Raw genomic sequence first — 19,489 nt, 5'->3', positions numbered from 1 at the left:
CCGCACCCCTTGGCAATTTGCGTTTTTATGTTCTAGGAGAAGACTTAAAATTCATAAACTTCATTTTTCGTTTTAAAATAATTTTTTTCAAATGAAAAAATATTTCAAGTCTACACACTTTTTTGCGATGATAATGGCTTTCATTGGCTATATTGACCAACATTGGAAAACCAAGTGGAACTTTTGAATTTAGTAATCTTCGAAAAGATCTCTGAGAAAACCCAAAAAAAATCTTTGTTGTGACATACATGAACATCTTTCCAATGGCATTGTGTGTACATTTGCAATGGGTTTTCCATACCCAGTGTAAAAGTGATAAGACAGTTCAACTCTAACTCCTAATACAAAATCTATGGGAAACGCAGGTTTTTGACAGAACATCTTCTCTTTGATTGTTAAATGATAAAAGTGTCATCGTTATTATGTTAGATTTGACAAATTGATGTTTGCGTAAGTATGCACTTTTCAGTTTTTTTTCCCATTGAAGAATCATATTCTGGTTTTTATGTAGAAAGATGCTCTTGCAGCCTTTGTCATTCATCTGGAAACCTCTCGTACCAATGTCCAGATGGGTTGTCTCTATTTCATTTGACACTTTCAGATGAGATTTTACTGCACTCATCTCAGATGGAAAGGATGACAAAAACAAACAGGCTCTTGTAGAGCTTTAGAGCTACACTGTATAATGTCATTGGCAAAACATGCTAATTTGACCTTAAAATAAAAATAGCTATATTAATTGGGCAGTTCGACAGCAAATTACTATCTGCATATTATATACGAATAAATTGACCTGTAAACCGAAGAGAAAAAAGATACAATACAAGGGTGAAAAGAACTAACATTTGGGAAACATTTCCACCCTTCATAGTTTAACAGTCTTTTCAATGTGGAGTTATGAGACAGGATTCTGGAGGCAAGAAAGATGCTTTGGAAGTAAGTATTAATCTTTCAGAGATTAAGGCAAAAAAAGCAGTTCAATTGTTATTTTGCTTATTATCAGTAAGTCAGCTTTAAAATCAACTTTATCTTTGATAATTTTGGAACAGGGACACGGTACAGATTTCGGGCTAATTGCCTTGTCAGAAAATATAAATTTCAATGTCAAAAAGAGAAAAAGAAGACATTATCTAGTTCAAATCAATCCAACCTTACTTAAGTTAAGAATATTAGCCTTTCTAATCTTTAGAGAATCAAAATGAAGAAAACAATTGTGATCATTGGAGGAGGAATCGCAGGCACCTCATGTGCTGAACACATTCTGCAATGTCAAAAATATTATGACAATAATTCAAGCAGTGTTATCATAATCACTCCAAAAGATGTCATTAAAACAGCAATTACGAAGAAGGAAATTTCAAGAACCCTCACCGAAATTGAAGTAAAAGAAAAGAAGATTTCAAAATATGATGAGGAAGGAACAAATCTCTCAGTTAAAGTTGGTACTGCTGTCCATATAAACCCTGAAGGTATTACGCCTTGTATATTAATTTTCTGTTATCTATATTATAATACTCTTAAATCGGAACTCTCCTATTCTTGCATGAAGTTTTTTCGTTATCAATTTTTAGGCAGACGGAAATTCTTTTCCGCGTCTTTTCTGTATTAATCCTTCAATTGGTCAATCTTCTGCCTTAAAATGAAAGCCGTGAAAATATGTTTTTTTTCTAATCTTTATGAACATTTTCAAGTGCACTTTGAAATTGAACACTCATTCTGTTTTTCTTTTTGGACCTACCCCGGTGGGATGGAGGTCCTATAAATTACACGTTTTTTTTTCTTTAAGAAACTAGTTTTCCAAAGCAGCCTCAATGTTTCTTAAGAAATCGGCCTTTTGAGCCTTAAATGTTTCTAACATGTTTCTAAACTTTGTCAAGCTTAAAGGACGCATGTCGATAATACAATAGTTTAATTGACTAATCTACGATACTTTTCTGACTGTCTCAAGTGTTTCTAACTGTTATGTATGTATATTTCTGGAACCTTGATTGGAAGGTTCTTAAAAAAAACGAATTAAAAAATGCTATTTTCTCATTCTCAGCCTCAGCATGTTTCTTAGATGTTTCTTAGTTTTTAGGCATTCTGAGCCTCATGTTTCTTAAAAGTGTGTTTCTTAAAAAAAAAAACCTGTAACCTTTGTCCGTTCGTTCGTTCGTCCGTTCGTTCGTTCGTTCGTTCGTTATTAGCTTTCCTCGTGATTGGCTCATTAGTTTTTTTCTGATTTTTTGCACAAAGATGTGTAACTATAAACCCTTTGATGTGACGTAGCCCGATTTTCGAAAAAATAATTTTTGGGCAAATTTGGGCTAAAAAACGGGTTTTTTGGACTTTGTGAAAATTTTTTTGCATGAAAGTAGGGTACCATCATAGGTAAAATATGGCTCAAGCAGATTTTTTCCAAAAAATTTTGGTGGCTCAAAAAACGCATGTTTATCTATAAGAATCACTATTATTAAGCATACATCAATGTTCTTAGCCAAATTACTCAATTTTTTGATGAGATAGATTTTTTTTTTTGCTCACAAAGTCTTGAATATGAAAGAATATTTCAGAATATTTCAATTAAGACATTTTGTCTACATAATTTTCCTTGAATGACACAGAGAAATGTTTTAATTAATGTTCTATTCACTACACAAGAAAATATTGTTGTTCATTTTCCTTTGAAAATACAAGAAATCGTTTACATGAGAAATATGTAGAAATATAAAAGTAAAATACAGCAAAGCAAGCTTAATAATCATGGTGAAGAGTCTTCTCGGACAATGCCGGGATAGGCTAATCTATTTTTATAGGGGTAGCATCATTCTTGGAATAATAGAGCAAAACATTTGAGGAAATCAAACAATTACTTTCACCATTAGTTCCTTGTTAAAGGTTTCTATAGCTATAAATACTGATTTGAATACTGTCGGGAATATAATTAGCCATGATATCTAAGCAGTAAATTATTTTCCTATTTTGATGTTTCTACTATTTACAGCTTGGTCTACCTAGATGCTATAGACCAGGGTTGGTAAATTTTTACCTTAACACACTTTTTGAAATGACAAAGTATGCATGCTTCCTTCTGATATTGGAATGCAAATGACTTTAGGAAGACTGGCGGTAAAGAATCATAAAAAAAAAGTATATCCAGGCTAGGGGATATAATTATTGGACCAAAAGCTGGTGTTTTGAATTAACAGATTTGTAAAGTGGTTAACTGTGGTCGAAATCATCGAAATCAAGTTTACCCCAAAAATATTTAATCATTTACCTTATCTGCCTAAGTTAGTTCTTTGAGGGTTCCATTTCTTATTCATTTTCAGGTAAAATCATAACATTGAAATCAGGCGAGAAAATAGGATATGATAAAATATGTATTTGCACTGGAGCTAGACCAAATGTCATTGCAGAAAACCCTTACGTGATTGGATTGCGAGATACAGACACTGCAAATGAGCTGAGAAAGAGATTGTCATCTGCAAAGAAAATCATCATTGCAGGCAATGGAGGTATTGCTTTGGAACTAGTGTAAGTTTTTTAAAAATATTTTTATGATAATTATTTTAACTAAACACAAAAGAAGATATATATAATTAAATTTTCATGGGTCGTTACCCGTACTGTTTTTTCTACTTGTACTTTTTATATATTGCACTATATCAAAAATGAAAATGGAACCCAAAAAGATGCACACTAAAGAGACACTAGCCATCTAAGACAAAAAGAAACCCGAAAAGTGGGCCACACACGACGGGTGTCCTGTGTAACCCGTTTTGATGACGGGGGTCTTACTTAGCCTGTTTTGATGACAGGTGTCGCCTAGCCCCGTTTTGATGACGGAGGCTAATAAATAAACAGGGAGGTTGCCCTGGCGAACCTTAACACCGTTGGGACTACAGTGTGCGAACCTAATCCAGATCTAACTGGATCCTTGACCTTAGGGGATGAATCTAAGTAACTGACTACTGACATGCAAAGGTTACGGAGTAACCCTACACTAGAACTAAACATATCATGATGCATCCCAAATGACCTAATCTCTGGTTAACAGCCTTGCCCAGGAGGAACCATGAGATCAGGATCCGTCGCAGCAGCAATCACCACGTTTGGATGAGAACGTAGTTGGTAACTAAAAAAAGAAAAGGAAGAAGCAGAAAGCAGAACCAAAATTACAGGGGTTAAGGAGAGGGTGGGAGGGAAAGATTGAAGTTGTGATCAATTGAGACTGAGCTGAACTGCGCTGAAAAGGGACTTGACGGTAGGATATATATATAGGCGAAGGAAAGAATAACCGGCAGCCGAAATATACTATTTCATAACCGCCTTGGTGCGGTGGCGGGATATACTTCATTCGACTTGGAATTAACCTGAGCTAAGGTTTAGCTCCAAATAATTGTTCTCAATTTATTCGTCACGATTGACTGAGGAACCTTTCGCTTGTCGGCCAACAACTCGGATAGTCGTTGATACGATAGAAACGAATGCATTCCAGTTATGTCTACTTAAAGAGCACTGTAAATTTTTAGGGAAGTTTGGGGAATGGTAATAAAAGTTACATCATGTCATGAGAAATTTAATTTTCGTTTTCTAAAATATTGCTACTAGTAGAGGGCATTTTGTAAAATCGCTCGACTGTTTTGTTAGAAGCACTTGTTATACATTTTTGGAAAGCTAAGGGGTAGGGGAATCGAAATTATTATGTTTCCAATTTTTTTTCGGACACTTTGGTGTGATTTTCGGACAAATATGACGGTCTCAGGCAAAAATCATAGGGTTAAAAATTAATGAAAATTTTAGTTCGAGAAAACGGAGACCTGTTGTATATTTTTGGAAAGCTCTCAAAAAATTAAGATTAGAGATATATTGCAAGTATAGGTGATTTCTGTACCTAACTCGAGATATTAACCCTTGAAAACCGTGTTTTTCAGCCAGAAACAGCTATTTTGTCCAGTTTTTGCGCTTTTTGGAGCTCAATATCTCGAGTTAGGTACTGAAATCACCTATACTTGCAATATATCTCTAATCCTAATTTTTTGAGAGCTTTACAAAAATATACAACAGGTCTTCATTTTCTCGAGCTAAAATTTTCATTAATTTTTAACCCTATGATTTTTGCCTGAGACCGTCATATTTGTCCGAAAATCACACCAAAGTGTCCGAAAAAAAATTGGAAACATAATAATTTCGATTCCCCTACCCCTTAGCTTTCCAAAAATGTATAACAAGTGCTTCTAACAAAACAGTCAAGCGATTCCAAAAAATCGAACAAAATTCCCCCTACTATACCGTCAATCGTCATCAAAATATTACATTCTCATTACAACATACAATATCGAATAATTTCGCTATAGAGCGTTCAGTTATTATACATTTTCAAATTTTCAAGTCTTATCTTTTCTCGATAGAAATCCATATAGATCCTTTGGGGTCTTGAGACAGTGAGAGAGGATCTGGGATTACTTCTTCAATGGTCTTAGAGCATGGCACAATACGATATTTGCTCAAGATTCTGCTGATGATTATCTTCACTTTCATGGTGGCAAAACGTTGAGCAATGCAATTTCGTGGACCGTGACCAAAGCCACCATAAGCAAATGGGTGTCTTTCTGCTTTCTTTTCACCACTGAAATTATCTGGATTGAAAGCTTTAGGATTTGGGAAGTATTTTTCATCCTTCACGACTGCTGGTTGTGCGAAATAGACATAAACATCCTTTGGTATCACCATTTCAGTACCTGGAACCTTGAACTCGTTGATCGAAGCGCGTTCTAGATGAGTCAAAGGATACATTCTCAAACTCTCTTGAAAGAATTGTTCCATGTAGGTCATATTCATAATAGTGGTATAATCGGCCTGATCAGAACCTGTCGATTCCATTGTTTCTTGTATCTCCTGGTACAGTCGTTCCTGGTAATCCTGGTTCTTTGCAAGGTTGTACAGCATCATGGATGCTGCAGTTGATGCTGTATCAAAACCTGCCAAGAACATCACCAACGAGTTTGCAATAATGATCCTCTCAACTTCATCCTTTTTCAGCTCAGATTCTGGTTGCGTATCATTGGTAGACTCTTCTCCATCAGTGGTAGAGATTTCCTTCTTCAGAATATCAATACAAGTGTCAATAAAATCGTTTCGCTTCAACCCGCTCTCTTGTCGATCCTTCATTGCTTTCAAAACAATTGCTGCAAAGAAATCTTCAGATTTTCTATCTAAAACATCCATATCAAGCCATTTGAACATGCTCGGCCAAAACATATATAGCATAAATTTCATAAAAATACTAGGAGTCATTGTTTTCCCAAGCAATGTGTTTGCATTCGTTTTAAACATATTTTCAGGCTCGTTGATGCTGTCGGATTCATAACCAAAGCCGGTAGAAACGATGACATCCAAAGCAAAATTCTTCATCAACTCTTTCCCTTCGATTTCCTGACCAATATTCTGCTCCAAGAAGATGTCACAATGATCTGCTATCTTATGTATCAAAGGAACCATAGCTTTAAGTTTTCCACTGGTGAAGATAGGGGTTAAGGAGGATCTAACGGTCTTCCATTGTTGACCACGCAGCTCTGTCAACATCATTTGAATGTATCGATTGTTCTTTGAATGTGGACTGATTGGATTTTTCTGAAGAGGTTTTCTCTCTATGAAGGTATCAAAGTTCTTCACCAGTACCAACTTTGCCAGATCTAAATCTCGAATAACGATATACGGATCACCCCATATTCCATAACACCCGACTAATGGAGCATCAGGGAAACTGTTATAAGCATGATCAGTTAGTTCAGCGAAAGCAATTTTCTGTGAGAATAGATCCCACGTTCCCTTACTTCCAAAAGGGAAGGTTCCAGGGTCAGATGGTATACCTCTTCGTTCCCAGAACGTCATTTTATGTCTAACGTATAAATAGAATGCAGTAAATGCAATCACAAAACTGGCAAAGACGATTTCCCACATTCTGTCTTGACAGATTGAATCTCTTTACAAAAAAAGTTAACGGTCTCTTTTCTCGAAACCTCTGATGTGTTCCTCTTTGCCTGTGTTGATTCTGTTTTGAATGTTTTGATTTTTTGTACACTTGTTGTAAATATCTCCTCAAATTACATTTAAATGTCTTGTTGCTATATTAAAATGATCCAATAATTATCTCAATTGACAAATTCCATTTGTTGCTGGAACACAAATTAAAATGTTCTAGAACCTTTCCATTTTCTTTTAATCTTGCTCTGCTGTACAATCTCTTCTCTCTTATGAGCAAATTTTACAAAACATAGACAAATTGATTTAATATTTTTTCATCATGTTTTTTTGCAAAAATGTCTAAAGCAGCATTTATTATTTATAGTTCGCCTCAGATTAGCTCACTCCTACGTTGTGATTCAAAATACCTTTCACTCTCCATTGTGTTGTTTTTATAAGTTAATCGTTTTAATAAGTTTTTTATTCGAAATCTCATATAACTGAAACTCGATATTTACCCATCAAAGCAAGTAGCAAGCCAAGCTTATGTTTATATAGATGTTCGACTTTTATAATTAGCATAACAAATATTTCTAAGAATTTCCATCTATGTGTGCTGCCCAGCTACCCCCCCCCCCCCCGAAGCAAATAACAACAACCTACAAAGCAATATCATTTTAGATTTAAGAATTCATAGCTTGTAAAACTTCTCCGAATCGTCTTCTTGATACTTTTAGGTATGAGGTCACTGGGTGTGAGATTGTATGGTGCATCAAAGATTCCACCATCGGTAACACATTCTTCGACGAAGGAGCAGCACAGTTCCTGGTTTCAAAGCTAGAAAAGAATTTACCAGAATCCCAGAAAAATCTCAAATCCGAACAAACCATCTTTAAAAGGAAAATATACGGTGCCCAAAAAGAATCATTGCAGAGAGCAGGAGGTAAATTTGTAATATTTTACTGAATTCCTTTTTAGGTCACAGTTAAATTCTACATTAAAAGGACGTATCTTACACCTTTCTGAGAATTTTCGCAGATAGTTAGGGCAGAAAAAGCTACTAATAAAATTCGAAAGACTGGAGATATCTAGCATATTCTAAAAGGGTCATTGTTTGATTACTCTTGTCTCCCGAATAGACGGGGGTGGGGGGTCCAAATAAGCAGGGGGGTAGGAAAATTTTCTAAATTCTAATAAGCGGGGTGGATGGAATAAGAGGGGGTGGGGTAATTTGAAGACATAATTTTTTTTAACTGATATCAATTTCAACAACAAAAGTGAAACTTTAACAAATGAACACGTAAAATAAGAACCAATACTAACAAAAAGGAAAATTTTAACAACTTTAAGGTCTATCTACACTGTAATAAAAAATTTAATTATTCAAATTTAATTAGCGGGGGGGGGGGGGTCTTTAATAAGAGCGGGGGGATGGATTTGTTTTGCCCTTAACAATTAGCGGGGGGACGTCTATTCGGGAGACAAGATAGGCTGCGCGCATCCCCAGAATTTATTTTGTTATAGGGGATGCGTATCGTGTATGAAATTCTCGTCCGAGAGTTACCTCAAATTTGGGGTAACCAAAATTTGCATAAATTCGCATAATGTCGTCACATCCAATCAAAGAAAGAAAAAAATGAAGTCATCGTGCTGTTGTTTTCATAATTATCAATTTTCATTCATTGAACAAAGAAAAAAAGAAGTCATTGTATTGCTATGACGCATAATCAAAAAAGAAAAAAGAAAAGACGGGGGTAAGTTGGGACAGAAATATTTTAGACGATACGCATCCCCTATATCAAATCATATTAGAGGGGATGCGTGCAGCCTAGAGACAAGAGTATTCGTTATATTAATGTTATATTTTCTTTCTAGATGATTTTGTTGATGAACATTTACATGGATCAGCCCTTGGTCCTGATTGGAGCAGTAAACAAAAACTGAAAGGCTTGTTAGAAGAAACAAGTGATAATCATACTAAACGACGAATAACTATCGAACACGAGTGTCAGATTACTGAAGTTTGGTGTGGTTCGAAAGATGAGAAAGAACCTGAAAATGTATACGCTAGACTATCAAATCGGAAAGTTATCGGTGGTGATTTTATTGTCAGTGCAACTGGAGTTCAACCATATGTACCTTTTGAGATAGATTCTCTGAGGCGATCCTCAGATGGAGGAATCCTAGTCGATGAGAACATGCAGACGAACCTGACAGATGTTTATGCTTGTGGTGATTGCTGTACTTCGAACTGGCAACATAGTGAAACCTGGTTTCCAATGAAACTCTGGACACAAGCCTGGCAAATGGGTTCTTATACTGGGAAATGTATAGTGAACGATATCGTTGGTGAGGAATCGTCATTAGATATGTGTTTTGAATTATTCTCTCACGTGACTACGTTTTTCGGTTATAAAGTGTGTTTATTAGGTTGTTTTAATGGACAGAAAATGGCGAACTCAGAGTATGAGGTCTTACTACGAGTGACGAATGATGTGGAATATGTAAAGGTCGTTCTTAAGAATGGTCGAATGAAAGGATGTGTTCTCATCGGTGAAACTGACCTGGAAGAGACTTTTGAGAATTTGATACTGAATGAATTGGATGTTGGCTTCCTTGGTGAATCGTTGCTCCATCCTGGAGTAGATATTGAGGATTATTTTGATTGAAAAAATAAATCGATTTGCTATCTTTTTAGGCTTCTTTTAGTATAGATGATCTTCTTTGGTAAGTATAGCACTTAGCAATTTTGTTACCGCAGTCGGAGGCGACCCGAAGGCTTCTCTTTCGATAGCTACCTACCTGAAGGTAGGGGAGGGCGCCACTCTTTCTCCCTGGATTGCTCCACTTACCCTTGATCCTTCACTTAATTGCTGAACATTAAGCAGATAGACATCGAGTGCCATTTTGAGAATCTTTGGTGTGACCCGGCTGGGGGTTGATCCCACAACCTTGCGAACCGCAGCTGGATGCTCTACCACTGCACTACGGTCGCTTCAGTGAATCATACAACAAGTTTTTCCCCATGTTCTGTTTCAGAGTATAAAAAATAAGAATACAAAAATAACAAAGATGACCATCACTCAAAACAGGGATGGCTCGAAATTGTGAAAAGCATTTTGTCAAATTAAATCGAGTCTTTCTTGAAGAACAATGGAAAAGAGACGAGGAGCTGAAAAGACCACCTTTATATAAACTCCAGACTGCTGAAGAAGTTCGGAAATGGATTCCGAGTATCTCCAAAGAGATTGATTATTGTTTGCGCCAGTTGAGCGGTGCTAGAGGACACGAATACCAAGAGAGCAAGAAAAAAGATTTCGAACAGCGTGTTCAAGATTTGGAAAAAGAACGTAAAAGATTCATTCAGAAAGTCTATCAACTTGATCCAACACAGAAAGATAAAGGTGTGCCATGGCAACCGAAGTCATACGTCAGTAAACGGAAACTTGAGAGCGTTAAGGATGGTGCTTATAGTTCGCCTACAACGAAAGTAGAAGAATCCAAAGAATCACCCAATGAAACAGTTCCAGCAAAGAAAACGAAAAGAAAACCAATTGTGTTGAATATTCTGAACAAAGAGAAGGAGGAGAATGGTGACGAAGATTGATGAAACCTTAAAAAGTTTGTTCTCTCGAAATGAATATTAATGATGAGCTAAGGCGATAATACCCTATTATTGATACCCTGACTGCGTCATTGGAAAGATTTGTCTGGCTAAGAAAACTGAATAAATAAAGGATTGGTCTGGTTAATAGTAATAAAAGATTCCAGTCTTGATATTACCGATCACATCAATCACTGTAACCATTATGTTTTTATGAAGAGCGGAAGACATTTCTAGTTGAATGGCGCTAACAAACATTGAATGTATTCCTTTATGTACGCCACAAACGTTTGAACGTTTTTAAGCCAAATATAAATGGTCTTTTCATGATTTCTAAAAGTTCTGTGGTTTTGCTCTGAAATAAAATAGTGAGGACCAACGGTTAAATGAAGATTTTTTTAAGCTTCCGAGTACAAGCTATATACACTCTAATTACTTGTATCTAATTATCTAATTACTTTCGATCTATTTTCTAGACAGTTAAGAAATTAACAAAAAAACTATAAAAATGGCGTCTTTATTTCCATCATTGAAACCATCGATCACCAATAAAGTGTGGTTTACAGTGGACCATAACAACATTGTGGAATCTGATGTGGAGTTGACCAAACAAGAAGAAGAATTCGCCAAACACGAAAGTGATGATGTCAATCAAGGGAAGAATATCTTACCCATTGGAAAAGAAAAAGAAAAGATTGAAGATCACGGTGAGTAATGAAAGAAGGGGAGGAAGAGGAAAAGAGGAAGTTTTGAGAAGAGGGAAGGGGGATTCTTAAGAGGAAGAAAGCTTGGTGAAGAGAAGAAGAAAGAAGATTGATGAAGGATATGGGAAAGGTGATGAAAAGAAAAGGGAAGAGCGATAGAGTACAGACAATGAAGTAAAAGCGGGAGGTTATGAAGAACAAGAGAGACGGTTGGTGAAAAAAGGAGAGGGAAGTGAATGATGAGAAGAAGGTGAAGAGGGAAGGGGAGGGAAGAGAGAGGGAGATGGATAGTGAAGGGAGGAGAGGGAAACCGATTAAGCAGAAGGGGAAGAATGACCAACCTTTCTTTCTTCTTCAAGGTGAGGAAGAAGAGGAGGAAGACGTTGAAGATGAATCGAATGAAGAAATGGAAGAAGAAGATACAGATGAAGTGGACACCGCGTCTAATGGAGGAATGAGTGACTCCATCAATGAAGAAGAGATGTTTTAAGCGTGAAATATGAAAGTGGGTACCGCATCTAATGGAGGAATGAGTGACTCCATCAATGAAGAAGAGATGTTTTAAGCGGGTACTGCTTCCAATAGAGGAATGAGCGACTCCATATCCGCGAAGGATGAAGTGGATATATCTTTCGGAAACTCGCCAATGAGTGAAAACGAGATTTCAAGATGATATCTGTATTTGGCTTCTTGTGGCTAAGTGATGATATTTCATTTTTGCTATCTTGCTTTTAAAAGTATCTTTCATATCAGCTCAAAATGATTAATGACAACAGCCAGAATACGAGCTCTACTGGTAGTATACCACCCCCTCATGATACATTAACCTTGAGTAAATATCTCAATATCTATTCGGTTTCTTCGTTGAGCCGAATGTAACTAGTTGATAAGACGATGTTGAGATTAACAAGGATGGAATACCTATGATAGTGTTAAAATGTTCCAGGGATTCTGAAAAAAATTCAAGAACAAAGAGATAATCGTAACTTGTTCGATGGTGATCTGGAACTTGTTTTTGTTTTTTTTTAAGAGGCGTTAAAACTTAACATATTTGTTTGGTCTTTTCTTATCATTTTGATAGGATAATTTATCAAGAAAATAGTTCAATTGTTCTCTGTTTTTATGTTTTCATTTTCTTTTTGTCTCGATATTTCGATATATTTTTCTTTGTCACAAAACACGCATTACTACACTGCAGAATAGCTTTTATTTCCATCGCCTTCAGATTTCATCATCTAAGTCCAAAATGATTTTTGCTTATTTTTAAGCTGTCTGAGATAATATATATGAATATCTTCTAAAAATTAAATCATTCCTATGCTACCTAATAGTTGAAGCACCTTGCTTTTCTAGATTAAGGAATGGCATTTGCGTGCCAAAGAAATTCATATTTAAAAGAATTGGTTTCAAAAGTGGTGACATGTACACAAGTGAAAAATGGATACGAAGTTATTCTCAATGATACTGTCTTCTTCCCTGAAGGTGGTGGCCAGGTATGTTTTTTGATCTCATTTGGTCTTGGTGTTTTATATTTCAGTCGTTTTCATTGCATAAGATCAAATAATTTTAATGCAGTCATTAAAAATAACACGTGCCGTGTTTTTGTTCTTTAATTTTTTTCGGTGAAACAAATGCCGGTGATTTCCATGTTTCTCAAAGTATCATGGAATTGCGTTGACATTAAAATTTTAATTGTTTATAATTGTTTTATTCATCTCTTGAGACTTTTCATTTTATGTCTCAACAGATACGGTTTTCTAGGGAAAAAAAAAAATGTTTTCTTAGGTTATTCATTTGCAATTTGTTTTAGATGAGGAAGGAGTGTTTGTAGATATGTTGATAAAAAATTTATTTTTTAAACGGATTTTTAATTCTTGTTTTTATTGATTTTAGACCTGAGGATGATCGTAAGATCGAAATATATATAGTCACAAAAATAAAATGTCACCATTGTTGGTTCATTTTGAATATCTTCTCAAAGTATCATTATTTTATTTTTACTTTTTTAGCCGGATGACCACGGAAAGGTTAGTTGATAGTTCTATTTAATTTTTCAAAAAGTTTGCCTCCTTTTCTCCTTGAGTCAGAGAGAAACAAACAAGTGTTCTTTTCAACTTTAAGAATATGTCAAAGACTAAAATATACTCCCAACATTACGTTTCCGAAGCTCTACATCCTTTCATTGTTATTACTTTCTTGTAAATTAAAAGAATCTTTCACGTATATAAACTTCCGTGAATTGCCTTGTTACGAATGACATTAACTTTCGATAAAGAGACCGAAAATCGAAATGGCGAATGTTCTAAATTTGATTAATCCTGTACACCTTTTTTCAAACATACAAAATGTTCATGTTTCAGATCGGAGATGTGAACGTATCACGAGTGATAAGACGTGGTCCGAAAGCCATTCATGTGACGGATGGACCTTTGAGGGAGGGAGACGAATTGAAATGTTCGATTGATTGGAAACGAAGGTTTGATCATATGCAACAACACTCAGGTATTTTTTAATCATTTTATTGCAAGGAGTGGTCAAGTGGTAATGAAATCAATAATTGTAACTTTTTTTGAAAAGAACTCAGCGAAAATCTTACTTCAGTTAAAATCTCTCACGGACTGCTCATCTTGTGGCTGTCGGTGGATTTGGAGTAAGGGAGTCTATCCTCTTTTCTATTTGTGCTATACCTGGAAGATCGAATGCTGAGGTGGAGCACGACACCTACTCTCAGCTCCCGGTTACTTATAGCCTGAATTGCAGACCTATATAGACATACTTCTATCCATAAGAAACTCTTTTCGCTAGAGGATGAGCAGCCTAAGAAACTTACCGCCCATACCAGATTACTCAATTTAAGCTGCTCATTCGCTAGTAACTAGGGATCGAACCCACAACCCTTATTTGGTAGGCCAATCAATGTTCTACTGACTGAGCTACCAGGCCAATAATTGCAGATTGATTGATCCTCACTATAAGGGTTTTCAAAAGGCTTGAAATTATATATCATTACATTCTCTTTTACTTCAGGTCAACACCTGTTGTCAGCAGTTTTGGATGCAAAATTTGGTTTCAAGACAACTTCTTGGTAATAATTGATATGAAAACGAATCTTTTCCATTTTCATGTCCATTTTTCAAGATTTTAAGTTGCTAATAATTTGAGGAACTGTAAAAACAAAAACAAGCAAAACTGCTGTGAAAGCCCTCACCATATCAATGTCTAAAGATAAAAATTTCCTCTCTCTTAAAGGGACCTTGGTAAAAGTGTATCACACGTGGAGTTGAACACACCGAAAATCAGTTCGAAACAGATGAGTGAGGTTGAAGATGAATGTAATGAACGAATAAGAAATGCAAAAAATGTTCAAGTTCATTATCTCACTAAAGAGCAAGCTATGGACCTTGAAGAGGTTTGTTTCTAGCTATACTTTCCATCTCCACATAACTTTCTAGTTAAGAGCCTTCCTAGGCCAAGCCCTAATCTCATAACAGATCATACGTGCTAAATATTAATTTACAACCGCGTTACTTTTTGCCTGAAAACGAAAGCACAAGGTGCAGATTTTGGCGCGATTTTTTAAAGTCTAGATTTTCTTTGTTCTTCTATAGGTCAAAACGCGTGGACTACCTGATGACGTCATCGAACCTATAAGGGTCATCGAAATTCATGGTAATTTTAATACATGGCAATATTTTGATCCTTAATATCTTGTTTCATTTGCTTCTAAAAGTTGCCTGAATCTTATTACCAAGAATGTTATTTCTCGACTTAAATTTCTAAAAGAGCGTCTTGGAAACTGTTAGTTTGATCATTATATTGTAACTATTGTCCTTCTCTTAGGTGTGGAAAAGAATATGTGTTGTGGCACTCATGTAGAAAACTTAAGTGAGTTGCAGGTCTGTACCATCAATATTTTTCTTATCGGCCCTTTTAACGCCCGCCCTTGTTACGCCAGTGGCGAAAAAATACCGCTGATAAGGTCTGGCGAAAAAAGGGCCGATATACGAGACTTATCATATCGAATAGCATTTATTGAAAAAAAGTACCCTTGAGCTACGGTGCACGATGATAGCAGCTTGTAGCAACAATTTTCCCATTGATGATGATAGATAATCAAATGTCTTATTAACCTTTTAGATGATCAAATTACTTCACACAGAATCGATGAGAGGCGGGATTCGCGTTTTCTTTTTGGTGGGAGACCGAGTGTTGAATAAAGTTGCCATTGGTTACGATGTGGAAAAGAAACTGACAAAGCTATTGAGGTAGGTTTATGTTTTTGAAATTTGTAGTGAAAGGAGGTGAGATCTTTGATTAACTCAGTATGAAAAGTTTTCTCAAATATTGGAAAGGTCCAGCTTTAATTCGTTATATCTCCGGAATTAGAAGAAATTAGAAGCTTGTTCATAGCTCTTTAAAAAACTAAGAGCCTTCTCGTTTTTTTGGGGCGCCTTCGGGTGTCGCTTTAAAGAAGAAGAGCTGGATGAACGGTGGTCGAGGGGTTGCCGTGCACGGAACTGACTGGGTTGATGGAAAGGTGCGCGGTGGTAAACTTCAAATTAATTCTCTAGAAGACAGAATCTAGTAAAACAGAACCAAATTTTGCTACTTTTAACTCACTCTTTGGACGTAATATGCTGAAAGAACGGTCAGAATCTCAAAAAAATGTTATCGCTTTTTTGCATTTCACTCAATAATTTCGATGGCAAAAGAGAGTGAAACACTTCTTTCTGTCGAACCACGAAATACAATTCGTCGAATTTCCACAATGGAAGTCTCAAATTCAAACTGGGCGTTACAGGAGGGCTTCGGTTCGCCTTCTTTAACACCCCATGTCGGATATATCATTTATCGGTCTTGAAAGGGTCAAAGTAAAATGAAGCAAATTACTCAAACCAAAACTTTTCATCAAAATGGCATCTTTTTTATTTCAGCTGCGGCATTGATGAACATAGTGATTCTGTTGAAAAGTTGAAAGGGAATTTGAGGGTCTCACAAAAGGTAAGCAACTTTCTCATTTCATAGGCATAACACAGCATAATCAGGCTTGGTATTTGGTTTGATAGCCTTGGGGTACTAGGTTTTCGAGGTGACAGGTATTGTCCGAGCCTAATGAGTCTCAGAATGCCTAAAAACTTAGAAACATCTAAGAAACATGCTGAGGCTGAGAATGAGAAAATAACATTTTTTAATTCGATTTTTTTAAGAACCTTCCAATCAAAACAAATGTTTTTTCTTCTTTGCATGAAAATAGGCTGATTATGTCGAAAAGTTTAGAAACATGTAAGAAACATTTAAGGCTCAAAAGGCCGATTTCTTAAGAAGCTCCCCATCTGGAATCTAGTTCTTCTGAAAATATTCGGAGTTTATTATCATACACTTCGTGATGAGTTGGGTCATTATGGAATCATTATTGATAAAATGGCGATGATATTTTTTCTTTTCTTCAGTCGAACAAGAATTATTTGAAGGAGCTCGGGAAATTCGAAGCCAAAGAACATTCACTGAAAGCCAAAGAAACGTCCTATATTTTCCACTTCAGGTAAGTTGTGTTGTTTCAATTTCGAACTTCAGACAACAGGATTGAATCTTGTAGCCAACTTAGACAAACTTCGTCAGAGAGAACATCCGTCAGAGAACTTCTCCAACTGCAAAAGTTAACATTGACTAAAATAAATCGATAGCTTTTATCAAATTTATTCAGTTAGGACGAAAAAAACTTTTTGACCAAAACATTCGTCCACTTTAGACAGTGTGACAACCAGGATTCAACTGAAATACTGATACAGAGGTGTAAAAGAGATACATGGATAAACGAAAGGGGTATTACAGCCAGGACATTTCGGAGCTTTAGACGATAATTTATCGGGGACTAAAGAATGCCATTTGTATTTATAATTTTTCAGGGAAGACGCCGATATGGATTACATTTTCTCCTTTCTCAACGGACTTGCAGAAGAAAGCAAGGTACTATGCTTCTTTGCATCCTTTCCATGTGGCAATAGATGCTTTATTGTGTTTCCGGCAGTCAGAAAAATTTTGAATATTGGTTTTGAAGGGAAAAAATCACGTTGAAAAATGCTCCGTTAGAAAGTTAATCGTAAATTATTGATATCGCTATCGTTCATATTTCAGTCGTTTTTTGACTTGCTTTCTGTAAGTGTCTTAACTGATAGAATTTCAGCCTTCGTTGAGCATACTTTCAATTTCAAATGAACCAATTATCTCTTTCTCGTTTCATGCTAACAGGACTGGATTGTTTTCGTGAGTGCAGGAACAGTGAAGAATGGTGGACAATTTGTTTTACGAGGACCTGAACAAAAAATCGCAAAAATTTCTAGCGAGTAAGTCTGAACAAAATTCTTAAAAAAGTAAATTTGGCCTTCGAGTGAAAAAGTTGCATTTTTGCTGTTCACAATTTTACTGCTTGTAATATTTATAACCCTTTCGAAGATCCATTAACGAAAACACCTTAAAAGGCCAACAATTCCAATATCTTTAATTTGGCTCAAACGATGGTGCCTTTTTTCAAGGACCCTTTTTAGCAGCAACTTTCAGAAGATTTTCTATGCCAAACACGATATATCACCTTATTTGTTTTAGTTCGTGTCCTTTAAAATCATTTCATTTTTCAGGATTGTAAAAACGATTGAAGGTAAAGGTGGTGGAAAGAAAGGACAATTCCAAGGCAAAGCCAACTCTTTCAAAAAAGTTGATGAAGTCGAGAACATCATCCAAGGAGCCGTCAATGAATCGTGAATTTAAAATATTTGATAAAAATCACCAATAATGAACTGAATCTCCAAGGCTCCCGATACAAGGATTTTTTTCGATAAAGACCGTTATAATACGATACAATGAAGTCGTTCAATTGGCTGGAAATGGATAATGTATTTTCATTAGGAAAAGTGTCAATAATGTTTTCCTGTAATGGAAATAGACCATTTGTATTCGTACAAAATACATTACCAATTAGATTTGATTCTTTTTCTGGCTTAACTTTGCTTTTTGATGATTTTTGATGACGTTGAGTCCAGACGTCATCAAAAGGAGCATTTGACGAGGTCGCCATCTTGAAAGAAAAACAAAAAAATTCGTAAGAACCAAAAAATTAAATTTAAGGGATCTGACCAAAGTGAATTCTTCATATTTGACACACGAAACACGAATTTCTGACTGCCCACAAAACTTTGGCATGTTTTACATTTTTTTTTCATTTTCTGTTAGGCCAACTATCTTCGAATCTGAATTTTTTTTAAATCGCAATGAAAAATTTTGATGACGAAGAAAATGAAGGCTCTTACTCTTAGGTTCCAAATAAACGGGGGGGGGGGTTCGAATAAACGGAGGGGGTTGAAAAATTTTCTACATTTTAATAAACGGGGGGACCTAATTGCCGAGGGGTTGGAAATTGTACTTCTGAAACCCAAAAATAAGGTAAAAATAGGCTAAAATCAGGCTATTTAGAGCAAAATAAGGGGCCGTCTCTTTGACAGCTGAAAATATTCTTAGAGATTAATAAACGGGGGGGTCCTAATAAGGTCCGGGGGGGTGGAAAATTTTCGAAAAATTAACAAGCGGGGGGGGGGGGGCGTTTATTTGGAACCTAAGAGTACGAAGAAGAGTATTTCAATTTTGAAGACCTTATTTTCAGCGAAGAAAAAACAATTTGAAAATATTTTTGCGATAGATGATCTTTTACAAAACCAAAAATAGATTTTTTAAAAATTTAAAAATTTTCGTAAAAGCTTCTTTGTCTCAAAATCTTGAAAATAATGATTTTTAGCAAATTTTTCATCCCAATTTTTCAAAGAAAAATAGTCCGAACTTTTGTATACACCAAATTTTACTTCAAATGACCGGGAGTTCGAATAACTGAAAAATTCGTTCTCCTGCCAGATTTTCAACTTTCGGTATTCTGTTATTCCTAATGAACTAAGGAAATGTGGAAAATAGTCCATTTCAATATTTATTGTTCTAAGTTAGATATTTTAACGAAAATGTTTGACCTACCTTTTGGGAGCCTTCATAACCCGACATAAAAAGTCTGTCAAATTATATAATACTTTTTGTACTTTCATAACATGAAAGTATTACCTGAGAGATGATTAATGTTGGCATTTTAAGCTTTTACGACGTGTCCCAGACCCCAGCCCAATCAGAAAATTTGCCTAAGTTTGGAACAATAGAATTTCTATGCCAATTGGGAATTTAGTAGAAATTTTTGACCCGA

General features: G+C 35.7%; 6 protein-coding genes across 6 annotated transcripts in view; 4 read left to right on the top strand and 2 right to left on the bottom strand.

Annotated features, from left to right (window-relative positions):
* LOC136799478 (signal transducer and activator of transcription 5B-like) overlaps positions 1 to 19,489 on the bottom strand; it is a 279,436-nt gene that overhangs the window by 141,937 nt on the left and 118,010 nt on the right. The window lies entirely within an intron of this gene.
* Positions 1,177 to 9,637, top strand: LOC136799616 (pyridine nucleotide-disulfide oxidoreductase domain-containing protein 1-like). The gene is made up of 4 exons (XM_067056339.1): positions 1,177 to 1,469; positions 3,312 to 3,516; positions 7,686 to 7,891; positions 8,824 to 9,637. Exons 1-4 carry the CDS (start codon positions 1,199 to 1,201, stop codon positions 9,615 to 9,617), a joined length of 1,476 nt encoding a protein of 491 aa, XP_066912440.1. The 5' UTR covers positions 1,177 to 1,198; the 3' UTR covers positions 9,618 to 9,637.
* Positions 5,278 to 7,273, bottom strand: LOC136799467 (cytochrome P450 6B7-like). The gene has a single exon (XM_067056179.1). It carries the CDS (start codon positions 6,943 to 6,945, stop codon positions 5,377 to 5,379), a length of 1,569 nt encoding a protein of 522 aa, XP_066912280.1. The 5' UTR covers positions 6,946 to 7,273; the 3' UTR covers positions 5,278 to 5,376.
* LOC136799468 (uncharacterized) lies at positions 9,720 to 10,882 on the top strand. The gene has a single exon (XM_067056180.1). It carries the CDS (start codon positions 10,043 to 10,045, stop codon positions 10,553 to 10,555), a length of 513 nt encoding a protein of 170 aa, XP_066912281.1. The 5' UTR covers positions 9,720 to 10,042; the 3' UTR covers positions 10,556 to 10,882.
* Positions 11,018 to 12,379, top strand: LOC136799469 (anaphase-promoting complex subunit 15-like). Its single transcript, XM_067056181.1, has 2 exons — positions 11,018 to 11,259; positions 11,616 to 12,379. The coding sequence occupies exons 1-2, from the start codon at positions 11,061 to 11,063 to the stop codon at positions 11,744 to 11,746; spliced, it is 330 nt and encodes a 109-aa protein (XP_066912282.1). The 5' UTR covers positions 11,018 to 11,060; the 3' UTR covers positions 11,747 to 12,379.
* LOC136799466 (alanyl-tRNA editing protein Aarsd1-B-like) lies at positions 12,574 to 18,238 on the top strand. Its single transcript, XM_067056178.1, has 13 exons — positions 12,574 to 12,749; positions 13,266 to 13,283; positions 13,617 to 13,758; positions 14,284 to 14,341; positions 14,506 to 14,665; positions 14,865 to 14,925; positions 15,097 to 15,152; positions 15,394 to 15,521; positions 16,191 to 16,257; positions 16,707 to 16,798; positions 17,163 to 17,223; positions 17,506 to 17,600; positions 17,892 to 18,238. Exons 1-13 carry the CDS (start codon positions 12,618 to 12,620, stop codon positions 18,013 to 18,015), a joined length of 1,194 nt encoding a protein of 397 aa, XP_066912279.1. The 5' UTR covers positions 12,574 to 12,617; the 3' UTR covers positions 18,016 to 18,238.

Source organism: Clytia hemisphaerica, unplaced genomic scaffold, assembly GCF_902728285.1.
Source record: "Clytia hemisphaerica strain Z4C2 unplaced genomic scaffold, Clytia hemisphaerica genome assembly, whole genome shotgun sequence".
Taxonomy (NCBI): domain Eukaryota; kingdom Metazoa; phylum Cnidaria; class Hydrozoa; order Leptothecata; family Clytiidae; genus Clytia; species Clytia hemisphaerica.
This window is presented reverse-complemented; position numbering and strand designations above follow the sequence as displayed.

What these genes read in the sequence shown, in the direction of transcription:
- LOC136799616 (XM_067056339.1), top strand. Translation starts at nt 1,199, where the DNA reads ATGAAGAAAACAATTGTGATCATTGGAGGAGGAATCGCAGGCACCTCA. An exon ending in GGTATTGCTTTGGAACTAGT is followed by an intron (nt 3,517 to 7,685) that starts GTAAGTTTTTTA and finishes TGATACTTTTAG; the next exon opens with GTATGAGGTCACTGGGTGTG. An exon ending in ATCATTGCAGAGAGCAGGAG is followed by an intron (nt 7,892 to 8,823) that starts GTAAATTTGTAA and finishes TTTTCTTTCTAG; the next exon opens with ATGATTTTGTTGATGAACAT.
- LOC136799467 (XM_067056179.1), bottom strand. Translation starts at nt 6,945, where the DNA reads ATGTGGGAAATCGTCTTTGCCAGTTTTGTGATTGCATTTACTGCATTC.
- LOC136799468 (XM_067056180.1), top strand. Translation starts at nt 10,043, where the DNA reads ATGGCTCGAAATTGTGAAAAGCATTTTGTCAAATTAAATCGAGTCTTT.
- LOC136799469 (XM_067056181.1), top strand. Translation starts at nt 11,061, where the DNA reads ATGGCGTCTTTATTTCCATCATTGAAACCATCGATCACCAATAAAGTG. An exon ending in AGAAAAGATTGAAGATCACG is followed by an intron (nt 11,260 to 11,615) that starts GTGAGTAATGAA and finishes TTCTTCTTCAAG; the next exon opens with GTGAGGAAGAAGAGGAGGAA.
- LOC136799466 (XM_067056178.1), top strand. Translation starts at nt 12,618, where the DNA reads ATGGCATTTGCGTGCCAAAGAAATTCATATTTAAAAGAATTGGTTTCA. An exon ending in GACTTGCAGAAGAAAGCAAG is followed by an intron (nt 17,224 to 17,505) that starts GTACTATGCTTC and finishes TCATGCTAACAG; the next exon opens with GACTGGATTGTTTTCGTGAG. An exon ending in ATCGCAAAAATTTCTAGCGA is followed by an intron (nt 17,601 to 17,891) that starts GTAAGTCTGAAC and finishes TTCATTTTTCAG; the next exon opens with GATTGTAAAAACGATTGAAG.